The sequence below is a fragment of the Balearica regulorum genome, chromosome 1 (genome assembly GCF_011004875.1).
Source record: "Balearica regulorum gibbericeps isolate bBalReg1 chromosome 1, bBalReg1.pri, whole genome shotgun sequence".
Taxonomy (NCBI): Eukaryota; Metazoa; Chordata; class Aves; order Gruiformes; family Gruidae; genus Balearica; species Balearica regulorum.
The window spans coordinates 10238014-10262171 of record NC_046184.1 but is presented as its reverse complement, the minus strand read 5'-3'; the positions used below and the strand labels follow the sequence as shown (position 1 = coordinate 10262171).

The following is a 24158-nucleotide window of genomic DNA, read 5'->3' as shown; positions in this document are numbered from 1 at the left end:
GATACAAGTGTATAGGAGACTAGAATACATTTATTACACTTTTCATGTTTATTTTCCGCTTTAATGTTTGCCTCCTATTGAGGCATGTCCTTGTTAATATTTCTCATTGCTGGTGTCATGCTGCTTAGAGATATTTCACTCTTAACTAGGCAAAACAATAGGTAGTTGGAAGGAAGTTTTATTCTCGCATTTAGGTTAGATAATTCTACTGGGAAAACAACTATGAGATTTAGCAAGATGTAAATACTTGAGGATCCCAGGAGCTTGTTAAAAGTTTTTCATAAAACTTCAAAGTGAATCCAGATTTCTCAAATCTAATAGATTATTAACACATTATTGGTGACCCAATCAGCCTAACAGAAATACTCTCAATGAAAGAAAAGGACTGGAACTTTTCTTTCCTGAAAGAAATGTTTTAAATATAAAAGGATTTGATTTAAAATTGCACGCAGAGATGTTTTAAGGGTACTATAGCTTCTATAAGCACCACATCAGATCTCTGGAGTTCACCATCTAAGATAGCTACCAGCAGTTGCGAGGTCTTTACAAGGGTAAAAATCAGTAACAGCTTAGGCCAGGATCTGATGGGTTAAAAACAAGTCTCGTCCAATCAATAACGTTAGGGTCAGCCTGAAGGCTTTCTAATTCAATTACACAAGCTGCTCTCAGGACCTACCTCCACCCCTTAGTGCTCTCAGATGCATTTTTAAAAGTCTGTAAACAATCCTGTAGTGACTCAGTAGTATTGGCATTATTACAATCCCTGCAAAAGCAACAGCAGAACTCCAACATGCCAGCAGAAACACATTATTACCCTGTGCTACTGTAACGCGGTCACAGCCGTAAATATGGGGCTCAGGTGGATGTGGTAATAGCTAACGCCTGCCATTGAAATTACAATGTCTGGCAACAGCAGACCTTACAGGCTGAAGGACCAAACACTTATACAGCGAAACCACTGAGACAGAATTTGCACAGAAACCCACATCTGTAGAAACTCACCATCATGTTGCGAACAGTTAAACACAGAAGCCAAACCACACCAGCAAGGTTGCAGCAGGACTATAAGGCATGGATATAATGTATGACTAATTCAGCAAAACTCTGAAACACCTTTTCGTCATAGATTAGAAATCTACTTTCTTTGTGGTAATTTATAGTTTACACCATTTAAAATATAAAACATGCTAAGACATGACAAGTCTAACTCTCAGATATTCCCCACGGGTCCTGCAACACTCCCAGGCAATAGTATCAGATATCAGTATGTGTCAATATGTCTGTTACCTTTCCACGATCCTAAGGTAGAGCATTTCTACGCTGCTATCAAATTCACAGCACACTTCAGGAGCCGTTTCAGAAGAATGTATAAACATCAGTGATTATTATTTTCAAGTCTCCATGCTATAAGTATTTTGGTTTGTTTTACTTTTAAATTAAGAGTACAAGGAGTTTTCAACAGCCCAGAGATCCAATTTTACAGCTCAAGGGTTTTAGTGCTATTACACATTAAAGCAGTAAATGTGAAACCACAAAAAAAAAAAAAAATTCCAATCCATTAACCTGATATTACGAAGTAATCTGTTACGTTTTCTAACAAAAGGGTTGTTCTGTGTCAAGAAAATTACAGAGACCGCACATAGCACTTGTAACATCTATTTCTCAGTTCTAAATGACAAGGACCCATAGTGCTCTATAAAAGCCTCAAAGAAGTGTTTTCTGAAAATACCATTTTCCATGTAACAAAGGAGCATAGTAAGTTGTAAGTCTCAAGCCTTTTCATAAGTGTTTTAACCAAAGAATAAAATGGAAAGTGAAATTATACACATAAATCAAAATTGCCAGAGTTTCACGTTGCTTTGTAATGCCTGGGGTATGGGCAAAATAGAACAACTTCTGTCATGATTGGTTTTAATCAATCACGCTGTAGGGATGGCCACAAAGAATCTGTGCCTTAGACTTTGATCTTTCAAACAAACCCCAACTTAACTTTTCATCAATGGAGTAATTTGTCTGATTAAAGGTATACACATGATCAAGTATTTATAGAATGAAAGTTTTAGGATATGGTCTATAAGGCTGCTTTGTGTGCAGCGGAAATAACTTAAAAACCTTCTATATAACCACTGTTTATTACTGCTTCTTGGCCAGAGAGTAGCTGAGCTCTGGCAGGCAGCTGTGAAAGACTTACCTATTACAAGATGAAATACATCGGTTTAGTTTAAATCGTTCCGAAAGATGCTTAACCGAAGTCAGCATATCGTGCTTAACCTAAATCAGCATATTGTGCTCAAATGAAGTCAGCATATTGTGCACTGAAGCAGATGCAGAACACATGTCTGTGGTCCAGAGATAGCTGTGTCCAGCAGTCATGGTGGCCACTTAGATTGCTCAAGGGACTGCACCTCTGTCCTCATCTTCCAGACCGTTATTAGATCAAAGACACACTACTTAGTAACAACATCCTCACTTATATTTTATCGAGGCAATAGTGCTGCAGCTTATAAGCTCTGCAGCAGGTCATTCTCAGTTAAAGGGTTTTATCCTTGGATGTGTAACATCATCAGACATTCTTCCCAAATCCATCTCACCTACTTTTATCTGAGTGTAAGCCAGGCCTCTGGTTTAAGGCGATCAGTGTTCTCCTTCTATGCTCAGGAGAGAACGAAATACACTTCCAGGCTAAGTGCAACAACCAAATGAATCACCTCTTTCAGAAAGTAAAGTCAGGAACGAGGAATATCCTCTCAAATCTTTAGTCACAGGACTTTGTGGGAGGTTTGCTATTGTCCTTACGAACAGTGAAATAAAGCCTTTCTTCTATTTTTGTATTAAATGTTTCATATATTTAGCCGTAGAATTTAAGTACAGCGTGCTACATTCAAAGCCTTTGCTGGAGAACCACTCTTTACTGTTAACTGTTTATTTTATCTTCTCGATGTGAAGCATTTTATCTACAAGAATTCAAGTATTTTAGAAATGAAAAAAAACATTGAAGTGTTTGAGTGTTGACCCACGGAAACTGCAGTCACTCAGTAAGGAATACTATGGAATCCATAAAGAGCTTGGGACTGTTTACAGCCTGGTTCTGAGCTATAATAAATGCTCAACCTGCTGAATACTTTAACACCTCCTCAATCGTGTGTTTAGAAATGACTACTATCCCATATGCTTGTGTAACCTCAAAATATGCAGGAGGACATGGCCATGCCTAAGATAAGCAGAGAAGGGAAGAGAAGAGAAAATAATGACTTACTGCATGTAAACACAGGCACATAAAGACAAGACATTTTTTTCAGCAACAACGTTAATAAGAACAAGATCTCTAAGACAGCTTATGTCTTTCTGGGCTCCCAGACAACACGTGTTTTCAAGCTTTGCATAGTACCATTCTCAATCAACTGAGATGAAATATTTGATACACAAAGAAATGGGTTTATTTTCCTTTACTCTTGGCTTTTAGCACACACCCACGGGAAAGCACTTAGCTTAATCATAAATAAAGAGTTGCAGGAGCTCACCGAATTGGGCAACACTTGCTAACCTTTAGCTTTCTGGCTGAAAAATGACCTTCAGAGATGACCCCAGTGAATAGTGCTATCTGGAATAATTCCTTCACATCAAGCAACCTATTATTTGACTATTATTAAGTTTTAGTAACACTGCTGGGAGAAACCATCTGTTAAAAGAGAAACAAGGTACTGACCCTTAGGTATTTGGGGACTGTTGTTTTCTGCAATCAGTTTAAGGCACTTTTCATTCATTTTGTACAATTTCCTTTCACCAGTGCCATGAAGATCAGAATAAGAAAAGACCAACATCCCTGTGATGTTTATTGCACATCAACAAATAAAAGATATATTTACAGCTGCATTCACCATTTTACTAGGCCTATTAAACAAATGTGTTGTAAGAAAAAGCCTATAAAGCGAACTTAGCAACAGTAAAAAGCCCATTGTTTGACTCCCTACTGAAGCTTCAATTGCTTCACAGTATGAAGTCAGGAATCCTTTAGATAAAAATAAACACAGAAGAAGTAGAGAATAGATACATTAAGGATGTTAAGAGGAGTGAAGTCTTCTTTCACTGAATGCCTGTCTTCCAAGCACTGGTTCCTCGGTTTAGAGAATTATTTTGCAAATAGTTTGCAAAAAAACCCCCACAAACCATCATCATACTGGAGGGATCCAGTCAGGAACGTTTTAAATTTGTATGTAAATATATTTTTGGAGATTTAGAGAAATAGAAATAGAGGATAAACTTCGCATGCTGCACTGAAGAGTGACTTTCCTAAAACCTGAAATTCTTTAGTACTGATGAAGTAGAAATGTTAGCAACATGATTTCACAAGGATCATAAACATCTTTTTTTTTATTTAGCTGCTGGTGCCAAATACCAGTCTAAAGAGGACTATATATTGCCTGTCATCAAATTCTTACAAATAATGAACATCTTCAGCTCAGACCAAAGGGATATGAGAAGTCATCAGTGATTCCCCCCCCCTTTTTGGCTAGCAGGCTCTGTTTGGCTGGGTTTGGGTTTTGGTTTTGGGGCTTTTTTCATGAATGAAATGTTTGGCCTTTTATTTCTTCTGTATTTTGACATTTAATATTCGTAGGGATCCTTTGAACTATATTGTAATAGATCACACAAAGCACAAAAATCCCATTTATATCATACAGCCTTCCTTGATTGGAAATTTAGGTTTGAATCTTTTCTTTCATACTGGAGATCTAAGTATCAGGAGTCAACCAGTAACAGGCAGGTGAGTTACAGAAAGTGCTATGGCACCAAGTTTCTCCACGGAAGGCAAAGAGACAACATGGCAGAGAGTGTTGCTCTTTCCTGGTGAACTTCATGGATTTCGTACTGTGAAGCGTATGAGGTAAATGGATGGCACTTCTACCAGGCAAATGAAGTTTCAGTCTGAAACATTGCATTGCATTCAAGGACAAATCTTAGGTCATTCTATGTAACTGGAAGACTCTTGTTGACTTTTAATAAGAGTGGAGAAGATTCTGATTGACAGAAGAGATAATAAAGCATACCGAGCACTATATTGAGACAGGGTAGCAAGACACGACATAAACAACTACCAATTATTACCTGCTTTCAGCCGAGACTAATAAAAAGTAATTTAAAGATGAGATTCAACTTTTATTCCGTCAAAAATTATTTTTCTGCCACACGAGTGATCCAAGTTTTGCAGCTATTGGCTACACACACAGTCTGTGCGTCATGCCAAGACCAAGATGTTTGGCAGGCATCACTTTGTTGACATCTTTGTGGTTACAGACCTCCTGTACATACTTGCACATAAACTATAAAAGGAACCTTTGACATGCCATTATATTCCGGAGGTCCTGCAGATTACAGGTAAAAAAAAAAGAATGAGAGTAGACTAGAAGAGAAACAAAGATTCATCACTAAGATGATATATTCACCTAGAGCAGGGTGGCTAAACAGTGTATCCAGATGCCTGATTGTGATGTCCTGTGATTTAGAAATCCTCTGAAAAGGTCTATCATCAAGAAATGTCACAAAGAAACCCTGAGAAAAAACAGAGAAACCCTTCCTTGTGTTCATAATGTTGTTTCTTTAAAATAAAATAAAAAAATCTGAAAACACTTTTGCTTTGGTGATTTTTATAAACACGAAAATCATCACAGGGTAAGAAAAAAATGAATACATAATGATACATTCCTGCTTTACATTGTTTTGCAAGGGAAAAAAAAAAGTCTTTAGACTGCTGTAAAACAGTTTGCCAAACGGATGCAGGATGAGTGAAAGCATATCAATTTATAGCTTCATCAAAACCAACAGACGATGGTTAGAGGAGAAACACAGTGAAGTCAGCCTTCAATTGAATTCATTAACAAGGTGAAATCTCTCTTCCAAAATAAGAATTTGTAGCCTTGACTATGATCAGAAGAACCAAGATCAAGGGAAAAAGGAATTTGTCAATGTGAGATGATAAAAGTGAGGAAACAATAGGTTGGTAACATTTGTTTTTCAAACTATGCTCTGAGAGAATCATGATGGTTTTATTTGTTTTAGTGTATGTAGCAAACTCAGTTCCTCAAACTGAGTCTCGGTGATGACAATTTACATTTTTCATCAATTTAAAGATGGAGTTTCTTTTAAAAACTTCTCAAATATTGTTTCTTCAAAGTTATTTATGTCCTTTCTTTACAGAAGTTTGGAATTATAAATAAACTACACTACAGATTTTCTATAATGCAATATTTTCATTCTTTTTTTATTTTTTAACATTTTCTTTCATGTTTAATCATGAATCCTTAGCTGATTATTTAAATGCCAAACATTAACTAACCAACACGAAACATTTTAAATAGTATACTCAAGTTAAGAGCACTTTTTTTCTATAAAACAAAGATTATTATCTTTATCCTTGCAGGCTATTAATTCCTTTAAGAAATGAAGATTTTTCTAATTAAAGCTGGCTGCATGCTATAACTTCATCATGTTTGCCTGGCTACATGAAGAAAACCAGGGCAGCAGTTTTAATAACATTTGGTATTCCCATTGCACACTTTTAGAATATTTATTGACCAAAAGTTTCTCAAAAGGCCTGAAACAGATGCTCACCCTTACACGGCATACTGTAAATCATACAAACAGCATTAATCCCATTTTCATTGAAGTAAAATATAACACTTGCTTGCAGTGAAATAATGATGAGTAGAGTATCTGATGAAGAGTTTAAAATAGCAGATGGTGTCATCACTTTGAAAGCAGGAAGGTAGCTGCACAGAAGCAGCAGCATGCAGGATATTCTGGTCTTGCACCTTCAGATGGTACTTAGTTCTTTAAAGAAAAAGCAGGAAAGTGATTGATGTTACACAGCAAACAGTCTGCTGCTTGCATCCCTGGCGATGGTGCTTATCGCTTCAGAGTTCTGCTACAGCGATACTTACAGAAGCCTTTGTCAACAAAATGCAGTTATGAAAGGAACTAGCATGGATTCTCTGCCAAAAAGTTCCTGTCTTGGTGAGCAAGTCCCTCTAGGATTACTTGGAAACACTCCTGAACTTGCTGCCAGTCACCTCTTCTGATATGGATGAATAATAAATGTAAAGCTTGTCCTGATTGTTGGTAAAGAATCAATTGTCCATCCGGTGGGAGAAGGGATGCCAAGGCTCTCCTCTCTACCCCACAAGTGGCCCAGACATATTTGTGTGTCTTTCCCTAAGACATTTCTAAGCTGACATTGAGTTCTCTGTGACCTCGAGAATTTGCGTAGGAAGAAGAGACTGCTTGTCATGTAGTTTTTCCAAACACTCATAATTCTGGTTATCAGCCCTTACACCCAAAAACATTTAGACCTGGAGACATGATACAGGATAATACAGGTCTTTAGTTCCTAAACCTTTGGAATTATACTGCTCTTTAATTCATTGTAAGAAAAATCCAAATTTCAATCTGTTATATATACACACATATTTTATAGATACATATATATATGTGTGTGTATATCTTTTTTTTTTTTTTTAAATACAGACTTCTCTGGACTATAAGCATACACCACAAGCTAAATCTTATTCTGGTACAAATTCAAGGTGATTTATATCTAGCATGAATTAACATCTTTCTCAAATTTGAATTTGCCTTGGTAGGAAAACTAGTCTTTTCTAGTTATTCAAAATCAAAATTATATTACAGTGAAAGCTGTTAAAAATAGAAAACATTTTTGTGCATGAAATTGAATTAGTCATGATTCAGCTATGGGTTATGTGACCAGTCATTAATTAGCCATGATTTATGTGGCCAGGTGATTACTAATTGAAAATACTATACTTTTACATTAAATATAATTACCTACTTCAGAATTCACAAATGCCTGACTTAGTATTCCCTACATTTTTGTTATTCAATTTGATCACTAGTCCCTGAGTAAATTTTGCTGCCACCTAGCCAGAGAACAGACACAGTAAGATATCAAGCATGAGATCATGGACAAGCATGAGATCCAGGGCAACCTGGCCTAGTGGAAGGTGTCCCTGCCCGTGGCAGGGGGTTGGAACTAGATGATCTTTGAGGTCCCTTCCAACCCAAAACGTTCTACGATTCTATGATGATTCTATGATTCTATGATAAAACTCTTAGTGTTAATTAAAATGAATTCTAAATTACAATTTTCAAGAAAGTTAAAGTAGGTGTGTTGAAAGTCTGGCTCCTGCAAATGGCAATGAAACATTTTTTTCTGCTGTAACAGACGTCAGCAGCTCTCAAAGATCATTAGCCAGCCCTAACAAACCTAAATTCTTATACATTAAATGTTTTATATTACACATTCTACATATTAAAGTCTGTATATGAACATGGAGAGTATCACTTTTCTTCTGCAACATTTCTGCTCTCCTTTGCTTAGTCATCTGCTGCTATTGTTTGAAATATTTATGCTTGGAGAATAAATTTTCCAATCCAGATTATTTTCTTCTAAATTCAGTCTTCTCCTTCTGCCTGCTGCAGCTTGACTCTGCTATAGAAAGCGGCAAGCAGTTCCCACAGCAGGGAAAAGGGAGATAGTTGGATGGATAAGGCAGGCACAACTGCTACTTAACCATACCTTTTCCAGTCCAATGCATAGCTACACAACCGGAGATCAGGCGATGCCAAGATCCCTCAAGTCACTCAAGAGCAATGTAAATGGATAAAACAGAAAATAGATCCCTCAAGATCTGCAAATCTCTGCACATAACCAACTATACCAGATCCCACTGCAGCAACAAAGTTGTACAGACCGCTGGAAGGACTCAACCTCTCATTTTCATACTATGTTACCTTTGCTTTTTACCATATTCACCAACAAGGGGAGAAAAAAAAACAGTTAGAAATACGCTGCAAACCGTGTGTAATGCTTGAATTATACAATTACATCCTTCATGGGCTCTTCAGGCCTACATGACTCTAGCGTAGCTCTGTTAGGCTTATATAAATATATCCCTCCTGTCCTCTGGAAACCCAATCCATTTCAATCTGTGATGTAAATAGTTTCTTTTTAACATGCAGTGTGTGCTGATTTCACCTTAATTATATATTTCCCATTGCGAGAACTCAAACCGTGGGATACTGGGAAAGAATTTAACCAGCAGCCTATAAAGAATAGGGGCTAAAGCTTGGCTTTCATTAACACCTCATTAGGCAGAGCCTGTACTGTACGTAAAATGAGCTAATGATTTTAAAAGTAGTTGTCAACCTATAACTTCATAATGTAGGAACATTATTTCTCTGTAATACTGAGCAATAATACATTTTTACCTCTACAAGTCAACATGAAGCCATTGGAGTATGTTATTACCCCAAGCAAGATCATTGGTCACCATCAAACACCGACCTTTAGCACAACCATACCACTAATACCATCAGTGGTACTAAATGCAGTGTAAATTTTCTGATAGGCAAAAGCTGATGGTTTGAGGAAAACACCTTCAAGTCCTGGATAGAAATATATTTCAGCTTACTAAATATATTTCAGCTTATTAAAAATGAAGTTAGAACCATAACTGTTAGGTGGTTATAGGTTTAATTCTAATCCCATATAAAGGAATGGCAAAATTCTCATGTTTGAGTTTACTGTGAATAAAGATCATCTTCTACCTTACCAAAAATCACCGTTACAGTTTGCATTAATTTGACAGGTTTAACAGTAGTTCAAGAATGCAGGACTTTCATTAAGTCCCACTGAAGCTGAGTAAATGGCCATAGAGTCAAACAGGGGTTGCACAATATATCTCTTAATTGGCAAGGGGATTGTGGTATTCCTATCCATCAGGTGACCCCTCTGCACAAGGGTTAGGACCTGATCTTGTTGCAGTGGGTCTGGAGACATGTGTGCGCTGCAGGTGAAGCCTGGTTTGCTATGAGAGCAAAAAGTTCTCATTCATTGTCAGTTCACTACACTTTCACTGAGCATCACTTTTAAAGAGAAAAAAAAGAAAAGAGAATTTGTGAATTTATAAAAATCAAATAGTGTCCTTTTCTAATGTGTGGAAGCCTTCTCTTGACTCTTTAAAATAAGAATAGCTAGTTGTAAATACTTCCCCCATAACAAAACAAAACAAAAAAATCTCATGTCCATAAACCTCATCATACTTGCCACAGAAGCTTTTATCTCACCAGTGAGCACTAGCCTATCTTGCAAAGGCCTGCATCCGCATTAACCACCAGCATCCACCAGCATCCAAGGGAAGCAGTGAGCAAGCATGCTTATTTTCACATTTCAGGGTCTTTGCAGTGAAATTTATAACTGAATTTACAGCTAAATTTATACATATGGGCTTCATCATCTGTACCAACACAGCAGCTCCCGGGACAGGCTGGAGCAGCTTTGTGAAGAGGGTGCGTGACCACCCCTTCCGAACTGCCCCGTGCCTCGCTGGTACCCACAGTGATCTCTCTCTGGAGTCAAAGCAATTAAGATGAGGGACCCTCCTGCTGTTCCTGTTTGATTAGTGAATACAACGACGACATTTACTCATTGTCTTCATGCTTGGTTGCTACATTCTTTTGGCTGGGGGAGTTGCAATAGCTGTTCCCAGGGTGCAGGCAGGTATGCCATTTCTAACCTTTGACTCGGGATATGCGGTCAAGCACTCACTGACCGCAACGCAGCTTGGAAAATCAGTCACATTTCATAAGAGTGAAAAATGCTGCAGGGTACTGTACAAGGCAAAATATAAGATGGTGATGTGTGTGTTCATGGTAGAGAATTTACTTGAGGCAGATCTTTCTGTGTCATTGGATCTGAGAGAACTGACATCAGTCAGGGGAGGTTTGGCTCTCTGTGAGAAATGGATGTTTTATGTGTTATGGCCAAATTACTGGCTCCCTGCCGAAAATGGAAGTAGTATGCAGTGAAATGTACACTGATTCCAACCAGCGGAAAAACAATTACTTCTACAAGTGAGCACAGAAGCAGTTAATAGTCGCAGCACCATAGTGGGGTGCCTGCCAAAACTGGCAGCTAAGCCAAAGTCCTGAACCAACGTAACAGTAGGTCTATTTGTCTCATTTACTGTGCTTTTCTCATCTCCCTTACCCCATCACAAGCAAACAAATATCAATAATAATGATAGCCTTAGTAATTACACCTAGAAATGAATCCATGTTCAAATGCACATTTTCAACAATAAGAGATATGAAAGGATTATATAATCAGCATTTGTCACTCATTGCTACTGTACTCTGAAACCGTAGGCTAAAAGAGAAGTGGTTTATATATTAAGAGGGATCATTTAATTTATTTCATTGCAATTAATTGTTTACTTAGAAGACAGCTTCCCACAACAAATCTTTCTTTCTTTAAAAAGTGTTTCACTGCCCTATAAAAGCAAATCCATTTCTTATAGCTTCCTAGCAAGACATTCAGACCAATTATCCTATTCAGCTTTTCCTTTCTCTATAATTGGTAATTTAGCTTGCTATATAAAACACAATTAAACCTTGTTTAGACTAAAGCTGTCTACACGTGGAGCTGCAGCTGATGCTAATTCTTAAATCTTAGCCATACTTAAAATAGGTATTCTCATGTACTTCACACTGATGCAGCTTAGTTATCACTTTCATAACTGCAGAAATGTTCTTGAGTAAATTAGCATTTGCTCATTCCCAAGTATGTCAGCAAAAAGGCATTTTTTTTTCATCTTTGCATAAGAGGTAATATCAAAACATTACTGATTGGCCAACCATCAATTTATATTGCACACTTACATTTTTTCACTCCTACTGCAATAACTGTCTGTCATATATTTCTAAGTACATAATCTACAAACGTATGTAATGCTGCAGAGAACTGAAATGTCATGGTTGTGCACAGGTATTTTTATATATACACAGTATTAAAACCAAATCATAGGGAAGAGTTTAAATCACATACAATCCAGAACTGAACAAGGACATATTCTGAAGGAGCTAAGGAAGAATCGATCAGGCTTCAGGTAAACTGAAACTTAAATAACTGAAAACCAAAAAAAAGTTATAAGTACTCTACATACATATGTCAGAAAAAATAACATTTTTTTTCTTTGGGTAACTCAGTTAAACTGCAAGCAGACTTACGTTGGCAGTTAGTCATTTTAATTATAGTGTGATGACACTTGCTAGTTTAGAAAATGAATCATATGGTTGCACAGGAATTCAGTCTTTTTGCCTTAGCTATATTTGTAGATAGAATTCTAAAGGTGACACAAGCATTTAATCATTTAAGGGTTACTTGATGCATAAGAGTATATTTATGCAGAAATAATTTCAGGTTATCTTCTCCATCTCTCATATTAGGGACCAGACAACCTTCTTACAGCATGGAGGCTAAGACAGAATGACAAGAAAATCTAACACACTTTCAGGTAGAAGAATATTTCAGTAGCCTAAAATCATCACTGTCAGTACCTTAAATCTTCCTGAATTCAGTAAACTTAATGATGAATGCAGTTTAGTACAAGGAAACAATTCACAAGATTTCTGAACAGGAAGATTTTACTCTGTCAAAGGACCATAATTTAACCCCGATGCAATACTTTCAGTGCAGTCAATGAACTTGCATTAGCATAAAGTCTTTAAAAACCTGACACACTGACCTACCTTTATGTGACAGACGTAACCTTGGCTGCCTCGTATCTGTTGCATGGCATCCAGTCGGTAGCTCTAGTAACAAGCCATACAGTGCCAGGATTAAAAGGTCCTGGGCAGATGCCATCCTGCCCAAGATCAAATTCTTGCGCTCTTCACTTAACTGCTGCTGTTTGTTTGTTGTTTTGGTGGGGGTTTTTTAAGGCTCCAAGTTCCACTTTTACTTTCCCAGTGCAGTTAGATCTCTCTCTTTGGTCAGTTTGTGGGGTATCTCTATGGGAAATTCAACGTTCATCAGAGAAGCACACAGCCTCAGCTAGCCATTTGTCAAGCTGTGCAAATGTCATGTAAAAATATTCCCTCCCTAGGACAATTGTTTATAAAGTGCGAGGACATTCCGAGGCGTTACTCTGCAGTGTTGAGTCTTGAGCTCTCTTTAGTAACTCTGCCAGTGGATTCAGGAAGAAGCTGTATTTTCAGTCCCTCCTGCAAGGCAATTCATTCAGAGAAGGAGGGAGGGAGGGAAAAAAAAAAAAAAAAAAAAAAAGAAGAAAGCACCCTCCTCCTTGGTGCTCTTCAGAACTCAGCCTCTTGCTCTGACTTGCCAAACAGCTAGTTTTAATTCACCTTTCACCTTTGCTAATTAAAAACAAGAAGTGCCATTCCCTCCTGGAGTTGCAGGATCCACCCAGCGGGGAAGCCGGGCTGTCAGGCTGCTGTATTTACTGAGAAAGTTCAGGGAGGGTTGAGGCAATGTACAGTACTAGCTGTTTCTAGGAAGCGTTTTAATCCACGTGCCGTGCACTGATTCCTCAATTGCTTCGTGGTTTCACGTTGTTAAGCATCGGGAGAAGGGTCAGAAATCCTCCCGTCCCTCTTTTTCGAAAAGTCATTTCAGCTTTTGTTCCCAGCTCAGTTTTAGAGGAGGATTAACCCTTGAATTAACTATTTAAGTACATTATCACTTAGAGTCATTAAACAGCATGCTACTAAGTGGATCAGAATAAAAAGATTCCTGTTTTATATCCTTTTTCACTTTAAAGAAAAGGGCTTAATTTTTAATTTATTTTTTTTTTTCCAAATGCAGTTTTAGACAGTGGCTTCTCCCAATTACATTTTAAACGTCTGTAAGTCTGGAATCTTAGGTCGTCTATGCATGTCAGTAAAATTACTGATGTGGCTAGATGCCTGTAGGATTGGGCAGTATTTAAAAAAAAAATCCTGAGCAGAATGGTGTGGAAACATGATGAACAGCATCAGATTTACAAGTGTCAAGCAGCTCTTTCTTATACTGCAACTAACAAATACCAGAAAACTTAATCTCTTTTTCACATCATATGTAATTTAAAAATATATCCGTGGCAAGAAGTAATTTTTTTTTATAAATAAAGACTATAAATCTATGTCTGGAATACATTAATTCAGGAATAAAGTCTTCTGGAGGTAAGATCTCATGCATAGAATCATTTAGAATTCTGCGAGGTGCATTTTAGTCATTAACAATTGCATTTTTTTAATGGGATGGGGCATTAATGTCATGTCAAGTCTTTATACTTCTCATTGTTTTATACAGAAAAAGAATCACAAAGAAAGGAAAATGGAAACTAATATATGCATTTGAAAATAATGCACTCAGACAAATTTGGTAGCCAACAAAAGATAATGATGTCTGGAGAGAAAGATTTAATACAAAATTTCTGTACGCCGGCAAACTGAAAAGAATCCAGTACAATATTATAGTGAAACGTTAATAATTTTAATAGCAGCATGTATGGATGGAAGAAGACAGAACTGTTCAAGAAGGATAAAAAATGTGAACTACTGGGACAGAAAAAGAAAGCAACTTTGGTGAAAAGACAGAAGGAAATCATGAGAGTGCCCAAGGACTCCTGGAGGCTGTAAAAACAGGAGCAGGGAGGAGGTCATGTCTACCTGTTAGTTCTTCAAGAGCAGGTCACGTACACGTACCTGGGCTTGCTTTCAGTCAGCTGGAAACTGTGCCAACAGCAGCTGAGCCACAGGAGCAAGAGCGAAATCACACAGCTATTTGCTCCATTTCTTGCACACAACTGCAGGATGCACTGATTTTTCTGCTGATGCGCCGGCTGTCTGGCAGTAGCTCAGCGTGTGCACTTGAGACACTGTCAGTGGAGAAGGCAATGTAGGCGCTGCCTCCAAGCACTCACCTCAGCATGGAGGAGTTTATCATATACCCGATGGGATGATGATGATTATTATTATTGGCACCTTTCTCTAGTACTGAGGCATACAAATGTTTGACCATTACAATCTGCTCTAAGTGAGCATTGTCCGGTACCTGTTGAGATTAGTGAAGTCTCTCTGAATACTTTAATTTGTCTTTGGATTTTGTGATTTTGTGAATTCTTATTGAAATATTTCATTTTTCCTCAAAAAAAAAAAATCAATAGAATTCTCAAAGACTCATTCTTTCTCAACATAAGTCTGCAAAACTTAAACAATTCCAATTCTGAGATAGCCCAAACGTTCGGGGTTTTTTTTTTTTTTCTTTCAAGGATCCTGATATGGAAAACTTAACACTTGTAACTTAATGTATTTATTTTTAAAAAGGACACAAAGATCCAAATGTGAGCTCACGGTATGAAAACTAAAACCATATTCAGTGAATAAAGCAAACATTAGTGCAAACCCCCAAATCCTGCCTCTCTCCAGAACTCCTCTCCAAGCTGTACTAGGGTGTTGTTTATTAATTTTCTCAGGCTGCAGCTAATATTGTAGATACTCAACAGACTGAATAGTTAGATTTCAGGTATCCTGAGGTGGTATAAAAAAATTAGTGCAACAACTTCAAAACAAATTTCCCAGCTTTAAAATTCTGGTTTCGTTTTCCAGTTGGGGAAAAGGAACAGGGGAGTGGAAGTGCAAGGGAGCTGCTGGAAGCTGTGGGCCTTGTTTTGTATTTAGATAAGACGTAGGGTGCAGCAGGTCTATTCAAACAAGACATACACACAAATAAGGGCAATTCCCCCAGAACCTGAGTTTACATGCTCTCACATGCATTTCTAACCCCACACATCCCCTGCCGTTGCACAACAGCTCCCTGCAAACACAACGTGACCCAAGGCTGGAGCTCCAGTAGAGTCAGAAACAAGCTGATTTTCATATTTGTGCCTAAGGATAAAATTTTTTAGTCTGAGATCTGATTCTCAAGCAGGGTGGGCTGTGCGGGTGCCTCAGGCTCCTTCCTCTGCCTGCCGAGGGAAGGGCCGTGGAGCAAAGGCGCAGAAGCAGAAGCTGGAGCTGCCACTCAGCGTTAAGGCTTTGGCTGTCAGCAAGAGGTGCTGGCATGGGAAAGCTGGGAATGGCTGCTGAATGCGCGGAAAGATGTCTGCACTGGAAAGGGGATGGAAGAGAAAGGGAAAATTCATGTATAGGTATATGCAGGAGACTGACTTTTTTCTAAGAAAACTGAATGTTCTGAGCAGGTGAATCCTCATCTATTTTTTCCTGAAATTGCTGTATAAGAATCGCATGCCTTACACCCTTACACAACAAGTTTTGATGCAAAGCAAGTAGTGGAAAGGTACCCACAATTTCAAGTCAAGAGAAACGCGTGGCCTCAGGCAAGGCAGTCAAGCTCTTTGCCTCAGCATCTTTGCAATTAAACAGGCATATGGTCCTGCCTCAAGGGGTGTTTTGAGAGACTTCTTCCTAAAGGATTTTAAACAGTAGGTAGAAGGATGGCAACAAAGATGTTCAAATATTAGGATTCAGTCTTAGATGAGTACAAACACAGATGTCCTGGGGCTGCGGAGCCCACATGTAGTACAGTGCTGGGTCTCTGAAGAGTAAACGAGGTGGGTTTACTGCTTATTTGCTGTTAATAAGGCAAATACAACAGATATCCGTCAAAGCTGAGTTTGTTTCAGTAGTAAAATCTCCAGTTAAGTAAATGCTGACAGATAAGTAAAAAATCATGCCTGGAAACCTGTAAGTAAAGAGTATTTGGCAATATACATGCAAACCCTGTATTTAATTGCTGGGGCAGAATTTGTATAATTACACAGTCCTAAAGAGGAAGATGACAGGTTGTCTTAATAGAAAAGGAAAAAAAAAATAAGGTTGTTGTGTACATTTGCATTCTTTATGTACAGTAGAGAAGTCCATTAAAAGGACTACAAATTAATTGTGAATTGCTATGTGAAGTCTGTGAACCATAGTTTGACTTGCTGCAGCAGCTGCAGATCCAGAGCAATTCTAATGAAGTCATTCAGCCTGTGAATCTAAACACTCCAACACAAAATACTTCTGTCATATTGTGTGAACTGGTTTAAGTTTAACTGATAGAGTGAAATGTAAACGCAGGAGTATGATATAAATAAGTGGATCTGTAGCTACTAGCACCAGTAACAAATTCTAAACATTATAACTATAAAGCAAAATGAAATGTTTAGAAATTTTAAAGCTGGGGTGGTCCAAGAATTGCCATAACCATAACTTAAAACCAGGCTTAAAAGTTACAAGACTGCCTCCTTCTGATGACAATACACTGAGCCATGGTAGGAATTCTCTTTCTTTACCGGGCTATGCTTGCAGATCAAAAGAAGGCGTGCAGTCCCTAACGGAGCTGTGTGGCCTTCACTGATGTCACTGATGCCTTTATCTTCATTAGTACTATAACCTGTGGCAGCTATATTGCACAGGTTATCATATCTTCATTTATTTAATAGACAAAACTCTAAAAGATGCTTAAAGAACTTATCTCACAGTACTTCACCTGTAAAACCTTTTTATGTCACTATTTATCCACTGGGCATTGCAGTTCTTATTGACACATCAGCTGTCAAATTCTATCCTACAGAAATCCTTACAGCAGATGTAGGAGATGAAGAAAAGTTCTGTATATCATGTAAGTGTTATCTCTGTCTTATCTCTGCCTTTGAGGTGGGAATTCATGTCTGCTCCAGTCTCCATTACAAACTGGTAGCTGACTCTCTTACGTCAGCAGTACTGGAAGAAACGGTAACACAAAACTGCTTGTCATCGGTGCAACGCAGATACTGCAGCCTCATGACTCCTAATCAACCCATAAAAAATTCTGCTAACACATGAAGTAAGAGCACTGACAAGACATAACAAGAACAAGAACAAGCTGATCCAACAGGTGAGTAATCACTCAATAATATCTTCTGGGTTCTCTCTCAATGAAAGGAGTAGAACCACCACTTGGATGACCCCACTGACCCTCGGGAGGATATGCTGATAGCAGAAGAATGTTGCCAGGTCCTGTTTGATACAAGGAAATAACAGGAAATAATAATAAAACTTGGTCCTCATATGGAACTTTCAGATTAGAAATGGTTTAGGTCTTTGCTTTTGTCTGCAAAAGTTGGATCCTAACCCTGCATGAAAGTAGCTGTGTTTATATCTAATATCTCCAGGATGGGGAAGTGTTATTTCTCTTGTTTTATACACAGTGCATTCTCTCTTTGATCCAAGATCAAATTGAGACAATATTCATTAAGCAAAAGAATTTGACTGAACATGAACCTGTACTTCAAACTAGCCACAAAATTGCATAGCAAATTAATGCTCTGGAGGAAGAATAAGAATTCTCAATTAAATTACATTCCTCTTAATTCCAGAAGGATTGGGTTTTGGCAGGTAAATATTGAAACATACTGTCCTTGGAACATTGTTGTTTGTAGAAACATCATTTCTGTGACTAATTACAGGTGAATGTCAATACTACTTGGGACATAGATTACATACTTTGGTTAACCTATAAAAAACCAGGTGGAATAAATGTTTCTTTTTTCAAATACAGCCCTCTTGAGGGATTTCTTTATAGGTTGCACTAAAAAAATGGTGTATCGGCATATCTTATTCCTGAAATCAACTCCATGTGCCTGACTTACGATTAGTACATGGGTCACAGCAATCTGTACGGTTAGTTATGGATGAAAATCAAATTACTGATTTCTCTAGGGGAATGTATTTTTGATGATATTTTTGCTACTAAATAATTGCTGAAGTCTCTCAAAAGAAAAAAAAATAATAAATGAAACAGTTAGTTGTTGTTGAAGATCAAGATGCAGTATGGCATGTCATATTTTCCACAGATCACTGAACAGGAAATAAAAATGTAATGGTCAAAAGTCTAATATTAAGTAATTATGGCTATCAGATATTTCCTGTTACCTCAGAATGAGGAATATATTTTATTAAAAGTTAATTATGGCTTTTTTTATCCCAAATGAACAATGTGAATACTGCATAGTTCTCCCTTTACATGATTTTGCTTCCAATTGATTGTTTCTTGATTCTTCACTATTTAAAAAAGAAACAAAACAACAAACAAAGCACTGGTTATATAAGAATGATATTTTATGCCTTAAAGGTGCCATTTAGCTGCTTCAGTTCTTTGCTATTATTTTCTCTATGCAAGAATGAAGTGATTTGACCATTTGTCAGAGAGCTGTAAACAAAAGTTTATTTTCCTTGATCAGACATACAAAGATATAACCTACAAATTTTCTGTCTGAAGCCTATGGCCATTTTTTAATGTAATCATCATCTTAAAGGTGAAATGGAAAGCATTTGTAAAAAATAAACCATTTTGACCACAAATCAGTTGCAGGTTTTAAAGCTGCAAATGCATGTTGATGCAAAATATTTGAAAATCAGTTCCAGTTCTATTGCCTGCTAATGGATACCATATTCCTTCTTGGGCAAGGTGATGACATCATCAGTCTGGACATGACTCCTAGGCTACATTTAGTTTGTATTTTCTCTTACACCTATTAATGGAAGACATACATCATGACAGATCCCAAAAGCAGAGAGCAAGAACTGGTATATGCTGTGATTTGCATCAGTGGGATGTAATATGCTTTCAGGAATGAATTAGATTTCTTATGACAGCAACATGGGTCCAAAAACTGAAGGAAAGATGAAGAAAATCTAAAGACACAGTTTTGGGCATTTAATATGAAGCATGCTTAGAAGTGAGCTGTCTGTATTCGAATGCAATACAGAAAGAAGCTTAGCTGATCTTCTTCTCTGTCACAGTGGTTAAAGCATTAATTCTCTCCTTGGTTTAAAGACGTTCATAGGTATATCTCCTGCTTGGAATCCCTTTACAGTTGTCAGGCAGCTAACATTTAGGTACTGTGACGCTAAGTACTGAAGCGCACAAATCCCCAGTATTTTGCAGCAATTCCTGGTGAGCAGTGGCTGATCTCACTGCAGCTTTGGGAAGGGCAGGAGACATCGAACATTTCAAATTCTGTACGAAATATCTCAAAGGAATGAGGAGCCCGGTGTGGTGGGAACTGAAGAATCTATTCCCTTTAAGGTCTTTAGAAATCCCAGCATTAACCAGATCATCACTTTCAAAGGAGAAAAACAAAAAAAATAATCCATTGCCATATTTCTAACTGCTTTGCCACATGTACACACACATACGCACCCATAGCCTATAATACCTCGATGTAAAAGAACTTCTTGTCTGATTAACTCACTGCCCTTTGCTGTGCGGTAGTTGAAACAAAAAGATCTGTCTTTACATTCAGAACTTGGGTGTTCCTTACACCATAAACACTTTTTTTTTTTTTTGCCATCTACTTTATTATTATCATGAAGAAAGTCATGATCATTGGATTTCACTTTTGACATCCGTCTAGACAGATATTTATTTGAACCACCAACACATTCACTTAAAAAAAAGAGAAAGAAAGAAAGAAAGAAAGAAAAAAAAAACAACCAGAGGGTTTAACACATTTTCTTTATTCAAGAGCCAACAACTTTCAAGAAGTCTCTGGACAGGGTATCAAACCGCATTAAGTTAATCCTTTAAATTATAAACTTGAGGAAATGAGAGAGGAGTGTCAGTCTATTTTACAACTAGAAAAGTGAATGCTTTATCTCAGGGAAATCTGTTGTCTGCCTGTTGAGATCATTTATGTAATTATTAAGGATGGACAAGTATTACCCTGATCTGCCTTCATAGGAACTTGGTGTTCCAGTAACAAAATCAATGGTTACAGGCATTAGAATAACTACTCAGAAATCCAGTTTTAGAGCTGTGTAGCAAAAGTACAATAGCATTGCCAAATCTGAGAAAAATATCCAAAATTGAATCCTGAGGCTGTGTTGGCTGATATAGAAATTTTGTATACACAAATTTCCCCAACTCAAAAGAACAGCAACAAGATAGAAGCATAAACAGGAGGCAAGCAATTGTCTGTACAAATGTGGAAAGCTGTCCTCAGGCAAGGGAGGTTCACTCCCTTGCTATAGCTGAGCTGAATTCAAAGTGAGAGGCTAGAGCTAGGAAACAGGGTATCAAGAAAAATCAAGGAAAGCATCGTGGCAGCAGGATGAATTAGACAGTGGACTGGCTGGCTCGGGATGTGGTCAAAGCCATGTTATTTGGGTCATTTTTAACTACACTACCCTGCCCTGCTGGGGAAGTGTACCGGATGATGTATCACTTGTTTTCCATCCTTAGATGCTATGATCTTATAAATGTTGTGGCTCAAGACCATGTCTATTTTGAATTAACAAAACCACTTTGTATGTAATGGGCAAGGCAAGGATTAGAGAGCTGATTAATTAGAACAGTACAAGACTATTTATACAGGGACTTTGTATACTTGGTGAGGGCACAGTGAAAACCACTCTTCTCTGGTTAATCTCTCTGTAGGGATTCTCTGAATCATAATTTGTTTTTATATAAGTGACCATCTTCCTCCAACACCAAAGGAGGGCATGACCCAGAAGGGAAAGTCACCATAGACTGTAGTTTAGTCTTCTATGACTTCCCTGCTCTAACACAAAGCACATGTTTATTCCCTAAAATAGAAAAGTTAAAGTAGGCAAAACCAGAAGGGCATACAAATTATGGCTGCCTGGGGGAAGCCCTGATTTACAATACAGCAAGTTATACAGTCTGGTGTTACTGTGCTACTTGATGCTCAGCATGATTACCATAGCAGTTACTATGAAAAAGTTTTAAAAATAACATTAATTAAAATATTAAGTAGTTGTTAAATCATCTGGAATACAAACGTTGTCTGTAAAATGCAGAACCCTCTCATTTTGGTTCCTGTGTATCACTTCTTCACTCTGTGTAGCTCTTATTCCTTCAGTTGTATTTTCCTAAGGTTTCAGAGCCAAATTACTGCATCACCAAAAGGGCCAGAAACAGAATGGCCTTATTTTCTGGTTGTGTAAAATGACTTGATTCAATTTCTATTAATAGGGACAGCTAAGAACAGCAAATATATTGAAATTATAACTCTATTGGTGAGGAATGTGAGTATGCAAAAAACTTTCATTCAAAAAAACCTCCCCTTTTTTATGCCTTAAAATTCCCCAAATTGAATTTTTGGGGTTTGTGGTGGGTTGACCCTGGCTGGGGGCCAGGTGCCCACCAGAGCCGCTCTATCACTCCCCTCCTTCTCTAGACAGGGGAGAAAAAGTACAACGAAAAGCTTGTGGGTCGAGATAAGGACAGGGAGAGATCACTCACTAATTACCGTCACGAGCAAAACAGACCAAACTCAGAGAGGGAATTCATCTAATTTATTACTAAGCAAAACAGAGTAGAGGAATGAGAAATAAAATCAAATCTTAAAACACCTCCCCCCACCCCTCCCATCTTCCCGGGCTCAACTTCACTCCCAGCTTCAACCTCCTCCCCCCTCAGCGGCACAGGGGGACGGGGAGTGGGGGTTACGGTCAGTTCATCACACAGGGTTTCTGCTGCTTCTTCATCCTCAGGGGAGGACTCCTCTCATCGTTCCCCCACTCCAGCATGGGGTCCCTCTCACGGGAGACAGTCCTTCACGGCCTTCTCCAACGTGAGTCTCTCCCACGGGCTACAGTTCTTCACGAACTGCTCCAGCGTGGGTCTCTCCCACGGGGTGCAGACCTTCAGGAGCAAACTGCTCCAGCGTGGGTCCCCCACGGGGTCACAAGTCCTGTCAGCAAACCTGCTCTGGCGTGGGCTCCTCTCTCCACGGATCCACAGGTCCTGCCAGGAGCCTGCTCCAGCGCGGGCTTCCCACGGGGTCACAGCCTCCTTCAGGTGCCTCCACCTGCTCCGGCATGGGGTCCTCCATGGGCTGCAGGTGGAATCTCTACACCTATTTGTGAGAACTGAAAACACAATAAATAAAATACACTTCTCCTGTTCCATTAATCCAAGACAACACTTCAGACATCCTTCAGACTACAAACAATCCCACTGATTTCAACAGCAGCATTCATGTGCTTTAAGTTAAGCACATGGTTAAGTGATTTGCTGGGTCAGGGTTAAAAATCCTGGATTTTTTTTGTAGTAGCAAAATAGAAAATAAAACAACAAAAAAACTTGTTCCCAGTAACAGTGTTAGAAAAGAATGAACTATTCCTTAGTTTTACACTTGTTTTCCCATTTTGGGAATTCCCCCCAAACAGATGATAATTTCTGTGAAACTGATTCCAGATAGAGATCACAGTTTTTGCATCTGTACAGTAAAAAAATCAGTGCTGAGGTAGTGGAAAACTGAGGTTTTATGGGGTAAGTTGGACAGAGCTAGTTCCAGAGAAGTGAGGGCAGGCAAAGGGAGAGAGGGGTGGAAGTGGGGTTGGAAGGTACCTCTCCAATGCTAGGAGGATTGAGGGATGCTTTGTGCCTACAAGAGTGGCTGGAACAAACTGCCCTATGTCCATACTGCGTAGGGTTAATGCACTATAGTGCAGATCAGCCACATCCACTTACATTAGGCGTGGACCAAAGGTTTCCCTGTCATCCTGAGTTCCCGAGGTGTGATTATCACCCTGTGTGTTTTATTAGTTTCAAACTGTCTAATAATACCTTGGGGGTTGTGTTGCAGTTCACTAGTTTGGCATTTTTAGGAAACAAAATTAAGGTTCTGTGATTGCATGCCATCAGGTGGGTTATGAAGGCTCGTGAGCTTTTCTGTGGACGCAGAGATAGTGTTGAAGGACAGCGTAGGGTGAAGATTGGTGGCCTTTGTGTGCCACCTGCCCAGAGGCATCTCTGGAGTGAATTGTCTCCTGGACTGGAGACAGCTGGTTGGAACAGTCCAAAAAAGAGTCAGGGAGCAAATAAAATATTAATGAGTCCTAATCTGGCTCAACGAAAAGAGGCTGAGATGGAGTCCAAAAAATTTTAGAGGGATCGGAGTGAGGGCAGGGAGATTTCTCTCTGTTCTCCCTTTTCATATATGGGACAGGAGCCATTCCCTCCCCCCTCACACCTGCAGACCCCTCTGCCTTCCCTGCCGCAGCAGCCTTTGGCTGCACTCCGTGCTCCCACTGCAGAGTTAGCGCTCTCCCTTTTTCCTTGCCACTGACACCTCTCCTATACATCTTTCTGTGTATCTTAGGCTGACATGAAGGCTGAGCTGCTTTTACATGGAATAAGTGCGGATCTCTTTCCTCCTCTTCATAAGGTCAGGGTCAGCATGGGATCCAGAAACTTCTGCTGTGGAAAGTGTTCCTGCCTCCCCCCGCCTGTGCATGAATAGATAGATAGGCTCAAAGACTCCTTCCCATCCCAGCTGCAGGCAGAGGGG

General features: G+C 38.7%; 1 protein-coding gene across 1 annotated transcript in view; it reads right to left on the bottom strand.

Annotated features, from left to right (window-relative positions):
• The window catches only part of SEMA3E (semaphorin 3E), a 145987-nt gene extending 132742 nt beyond the window's left edge, over nucleotides 1–13245 (bottom strand). The window contains exon 1 of the mRNA XM_075771492.1: nucleotides 12604–13245. Coding sequence (XP_075627607.1) covers nucleotides 12604–12718 — 115 coding nt within the window. The 5' untranslated portion in view covers nucleotides 12719–13245. The remainder of the gene's footprint in view (nucleotides 1–12603) is intronic.
• Between the last annotated feature and the right edge of the window lie 10913 nt (nucleotides 13246–24158).